This window comes from Hippocampus comes, unplaced genomic scaffold, assembly GCF_001891065.2.
Source record: "Hippocampus comes isolate QL1 unplaced genomic scaffold, H_comes_QL1_v1.1 scaffold7, whole genome shotgun sequence".
Classification (NCBI taxonomy): domain Eukaryota; kingdom Metazoa; phylum Chordata; class Actinopteri; order Syngnathiformes; family Syngnathidae; genus Hippocampus; species Hippocampus comes.
In genome coordinates, this window is record NW_017842060.1 from 1100468 (window position 1) to 1105664 (window position 5197).

Consider the following 5197-nt stretch of genomic DNA (forward strand, 5'->3'; position numbering starts at 1 on the left):
CCCCCCCCACACACACACACACACACCTCCGTCGCTGACAGACTGCACGGCGGCGTCCAGGAATGAAGCTGGGCTGCCGTAAGGATCGAGATCGATGACGTCGTAGCGATCGTTCTTCCCTCGCATCTCGTACATAAGCATGCTGCATATGAATGAGAAAATCGGTGACAGGAACTGCAAATGTTTCTTTTCAAATGAAGAGAAAATGAATTGGAACATGAAGGAACTTGGGCGGCCCGGTAGTCGAGTGGTTAGCACATCGACTTCACAGTGCAGAGATACCGGGTTCAATTCCAGCTGCGGCCTCCCTGTGTGGAGTTTGCACGTTCTCCCCGTGCCTGCGTGGATTTTCTCCGGGTCCTCCGGTTTCCTCCCATATTCCAAAAACATGCTTGGCATGCTGATTGATCACTCAAAATGAATGTCCCTAGGTGTGAGTGTGGGCACGAATGATTGTGCGTTTCTGTGTGCCCTGCGATTGGCTGGCAACCGATTCAAGGTGTCCCCCGCCTATTGCCCGAAGACGGCTGGGAAAGGCTCCGGCACTCCCTGCGACCACAGTGAGGAGCAAGCGGTTCGGAAAATGAATGAATGAAGGAACTTGGGGGCTTGTGCCTATTCAAAGCTTTTTAATGTCATTTAAGGCCTTAATTCTTCGCAAAATCAATTGAATGACTTGTCAAACTTTTTAATGACCCGGGCAAAACCGGTGACAAAACTACCCCCCCCCCCCACATAAAATGTGAGCATAATTTTTTTTCCCCTCGGGAAAACGATAAATCTCATGTCGTTCCTGAGAAATGACCGACAAAATGGCCGAGCACGTAACAGGCGGTCCTACCTGGCGTCCTTACAGGTGGCCTGGAGGATCTCGCCCACCTTGTTGTACTCAGCATTCCTGGCGATGAGGGCGGCGGCTTTGTAGGAGAAGTCGTTGGCGGTGACGCTCCGAAGGCCCGGCACTTCCAACGCAAAACGCACCGAGCGCAGACCCGACGCCGCTAAGCCTTCCAGGATGCGGAGCCCGTGCTGGAAACACAAAATGGCAGAAAACACAAACACATTCAAAACCTGTGGTGGGACTGAATCAAGTCTGAACGTTCAAGTTTCAAGCAAGTTCCACATGATCGTGGCAAAAACCGAGACTGGTCGGTCGGGTCTGCATTACACGAGCAACTTTAGGTTAAGCTCGCATGACAAGAGTCCTGCCAGATAATTTGGGCAGTTAACAATTAAGAGCAGGAATGACAAACATTTGACTATTTGCGGCGGATCCCAAAAGAGGGCTGACCAGAATTTTACCATGCATTTCTGCCCTGCCGTCGCCGTGACAACAGTGTCCCCCTCGACGTTGGCGTTCCCCTCCTGCGGGTCAGCCTCGCTGGGTTCATCCGACAGCGACACCACAACTCGCTCCTTCTCACCGGGCACCAGGATCTTAACGCCGCGCTGAGCCAGCACTTCTCTGGAGAACTCCGTGATCACCGCACAACTGGACAGGTCACAACAATGAACTGTTCCTGAAAGACTAAATTCTTTGACGTTCACAAAGAGTTATCAAAGACTCTAAATTTTGGGTCAAGGACTTGCGGTCCTGGGGCCATTTGCGGCCCGCAGAAGGATATTTTGCGGCCCCCTACTTGATGCCAACGTTTTCTGTGACTTTTATGCCACCTCCCTTGCCTCCCTTTTAGTTTTACCAATGTCGTGCATTTTTTTTCCTCGATGATGAATAGTTACAAGATTGGATGAGTTGAACGCATTTTTTGTGAACACCCCATACACACCAAAACTAACCGTTGGAAAGTGGCCCAAACACACGTTGATTTTGTAACCCCTGCTCGAAATTCTTATTGACTTTTGCAAAAACACGTCTTAGTTTTAAGGGCGACTAAATTGTCTTTTGTTGTTTGTAAAAATACTACTTATACTTACGTTAAATCTCTATTAAACTCCTGGACCGGGTTGTAAAACACCTCGTTGGCACAGGGAAACAAGATGGAGGCCTTTCCCTCCTTCACCACCGTCTCTCCCGGTAGAAGCCCGATAAGAGGTGACTCCTCCAGGCTCTTGACCATCGCTGGCTTGGCGACGCTAACCGCAGGGTCGGGATTAGCTGTTTTTGGGGGTTCCATCACACAACCCACGCACCACCGACGCGCTGCGGTGGGCAGGTGCAGGCAAAGGTGGGTGAAGTTGCGCAGGAACAGCCGAGCGGGCCGCACCAGCATAAAGTTACAACACCTGGGCAAGTGACGGGACACATCAAACACTACAAGAAAGGTACACTGAATGCAGACAAACTTGATTGACTGTCGCAGTATCCAAAGTCTGGCTGTGGGGCTACTTGTTGCCTGCTGCATGTTTTCAATTTGCCCACCATGTCATCTCATTAATTTTTTTTTTGCATGGCCCAATTCAGTGGGTGACAAGAAAACGTTGTTGAAAGACAGCACATCGTACTTGTCATTTTAAATATTTGTCATGAAAATGTCATGTAGTTTTAGCTTTTTTCATGTTACAAGGTCTCACTATCTTTTCCATGATTTTGTAAAAAGTTGAATGTTGCAAGTTAGCACGATGTCTTCATTTAGACGCCTCACTAATACAAGTAACTTTTTTGTCAATTTTTGTTGTGACAAAGTCTCCTCCCACTTCGAGTGCATTTTGTTTTCCAAATCAAATCATCTGTAAACCATTCATTTTTTAGGATATTACCGGTCAATTATTTTGGCACCATGGTCTGTCGTAGGTTTTGACCTGATGAACATTTTCAGGATGAGGGTTACGTTTCACATTGAGAGTTCAAATACGCAGGAAACAATCGGGCTCTATGAGGTGACATTTCAAACCAAAATTTGACACTATCTAACATATCTGAAGACATGGGCACATTTACATAGTCGAGACGAAACAGTGCTTACACCCCCAAAAAATCCTGAATGTGAAAAGTATCCTGACAAGAGCACAATACACTTTGTAAACATTGTGTCCGGTTTAACATACCGCGCGGCATTTCTAAAACCAGCAAAATGTCGAATTAGTGAGATTTGGGAGAGATGTGGTTCCTCCCAAACGTCGCATTTGGACCGCTTTTCACGTGTTTCTTGGCATCGAGCGAATTCGTCAACATGTTATCGTCATGCCCACAAAATGCCCCGCCACATTAACTGGTTGCCGTCGCCGAATAAATCTCACCGGAATACGTGTGTCTCCTCACGGTGACAGGTTCGTGTTACTCGGAACTCCGTCCGGATTGATTGTGTTTTTTGGGGGGGCGGGGGGTTGCCTCCTCTCATCAGAAGAAGCCGTCACTCTCACGTTAGCACACGGACACCGCCATGTTAGTGGGCCGGCCTACGGAAGCTCGCGTGGCCTCGGGAAAAAAAGCGAAGCGGTGTAACGGCGTAACGTGAGGACGTCCTTCTCCTGCTCAACCCGGCCTACTTTCACTGCGAATGTCTGGAAAACTCATCAACCTGTTGCCATGAATAATCTCATTTCATCTTGGGAAAAGTTCAGGATGGTAAACATCTGAACCCAGACTGTAAGTAGCTGGAATAAAACTCAATTGCATTGGAGTCGAAGAAAGCGGGAAATAATGGGAAAAATGATTAAATTCAAAGATGATCACGTCAACGAATATTCGGAACAACAACTGATTTGATTACTGATTTCACCAAAAGAAATTCATAAAATTGAATGTCAAACAAACATAATTTTCCTCATTTAAAAAACTGAGTTGGGGAGTGAGCTGGTCCCTTTAAGAACCCCTGCACAAAACTGCACTTTTAGGGAGATTCGGAACAATCAATTACTTATGAGGGGAGAACTTTGATTTCAGAGCGTGGATTTGAGGGGCGTAAAAGTGTAATTTCAAATCGTCCCTGAAGGCAACACCTGACAAATCGATTGTTCCACTTGGCCATGCACGTCAGGCAATTCCAAATCCCTTTCGGTGTGTCTAATCGATGGTTCTGCAGCCTGTCTGCAACCTACGAGGCAGAAAACCCCGCTTTGCCCATAGAGTACTAGACCCCCCTCCCTTCTTCCTTTCCGTCAAGCACGTGTGTGTACGTGCATTCCTTCATGATGCTGCAGCGTCGAGTCTCAGTAATGAATGGCTGCCTACGTCGCGGCGGAGGGACACACCACCACCACCGTCACCATTAGCAAGCTTCTCGGGCGCCGCCGCTGTTGCTCCACCGCGAACGAGTTCCAGCGGCCGAAGAGGTGAGTGAGTTGTTGCACGCCGCCCAGCAGCAACGCACACGCGCGGAGAGAGTGTCAGTTGGGCTGCGGTGTGATGCCCAGTGGAACTTCCTTTTTTCCTGGTGATCTTAGGTTTTTTTTTTGGGGGGGGGGGGGGATGATGACCCTCAAAAAGTGGAGGGGGGGGTTGAATAACAAACAATTGTTTTGAATTGCTCAAAAAGTGGAGGGTGGGGTTGAATAACAAACAATTGTTTTGAATTGTTTTACACGGCGAAAGGTGAGGTTGAGCGAGCTGCCGTGTACGGTGGGGGATGGGCGAAGGGAAAGTGGAGAAACTTTATAGCACCGACCAACTCATCGCAGCGGGCTAGCCCACAAACCCCCCTGACGCCCCCGCCTCTGTCCTGGCGGTGAGTGCCTCCACGAGTCCATCACTCTTCCTATAAAATTGCCACAAAAAAGAGACAATCCGTTTCCATGAAAGCTGTGTAACGTGTCATAATACACAATACTAACAAAAGTGTTTGAATCGTTCAATGTGAGGTTTTTCGACTCTGCTTCGACCGGGCACCCCATGTACTTTTCTTCCCCGCCGCTTGTCTCGCCATGCCGTTGGACTCGTTCGTCTGTGTCCCGGGATGACCTGTTGAAGTCGCGGTTCAAAATATCGACAGCCGTAACGACACGGTTGGTCGAAGCGAGTCAACGAGAATGGTTTTTGATTGTTTTAAATCGATGTTAAGGAACGACATTAAAATGGAGGGGGTCCCGTATGCTGCTTCATGGGGGCCGCTTTCGGCGGAATGGATCCGGCGATAAGGACAGGATCGCAGCGCGGAAGAAGATGAGCGAGCCACTCATTAATTCATCTATTTTGAATTCGAACGTTTGACTGAACGCAAAGGAGTGGAGCTTTTTCCTCTTGTGTGTGTGTGTGTGTGTGTGGCCTTTTTCGTTTTTTTTTTTGTCTCGTCGCCCCCCC

The 5197-nt window shown here is 48.4% G+C and overlaps 2 protein-coding genes across 4 annotated transcripts in view; one reads left to right on the forward strand and one right to left on the reverse strand.

Annotated features, from left to right (window-relative positions):
* trmt1 (tRNA methyltransferase 1) overlaps positions 1 to 3370 on the reverse strand; it is an 8609-nt gene extending 5239 nt beyond the window's left edge. The window contains exons 1-5 of the mRNA XM_019861808.1: positions 3199 to 3370; positions 1936 to 2244; positions 1303 to 1492; positions 842 to 1029; positions 9 to 142 (exon numbers count right to left, since the gene is read on the reverse strand). Of these exons, the coding sequence (XP_019717367.1) occupies positions 9 to 142; positions 842 to 1029; positions 1303 to 1492; positions 1936 to 2244; positions 3199 to 3299 (922 nt within the window). The 5' untranslated portion in view covers positions 3300 to 3370. The remainder of the gene's footprint in view (positions 1 to 8; positions 143 to 841; positions 1030 to 1302; positions 1493 to 1935; positions 2245 to 3198) is intronic.
* Positions 3371 to 3448: 78 nt separating this feature from the next.
* nacc1b (nucleus accumbens associated 1, BEN and BTB (POZ) domain containing b) overlaps positions 3449 to 5197 on the forward strand; it is a 13701-nt gene continuing 11952 nt past the window's right edge. For 2 of the 3 annotated variants that reach the window (XM_019861794.1, XM_019861795.1), the window contains exon 1: positions 3449 to 4233. In XM_019861794.1, coding sequence (XP_019717353.1) covers positions 4121 to 4233 — 113 coding nt within the window. In that variant the 5' untranslated portion in view covers positions 3449 to 4120. Of the gene's footprint in view, positions 4234 to 4452; positions 4626 to 5197 lie in introns of those variants that run through there. The other variant, XM_019861797.1, reaches the window with a different exon arrangement.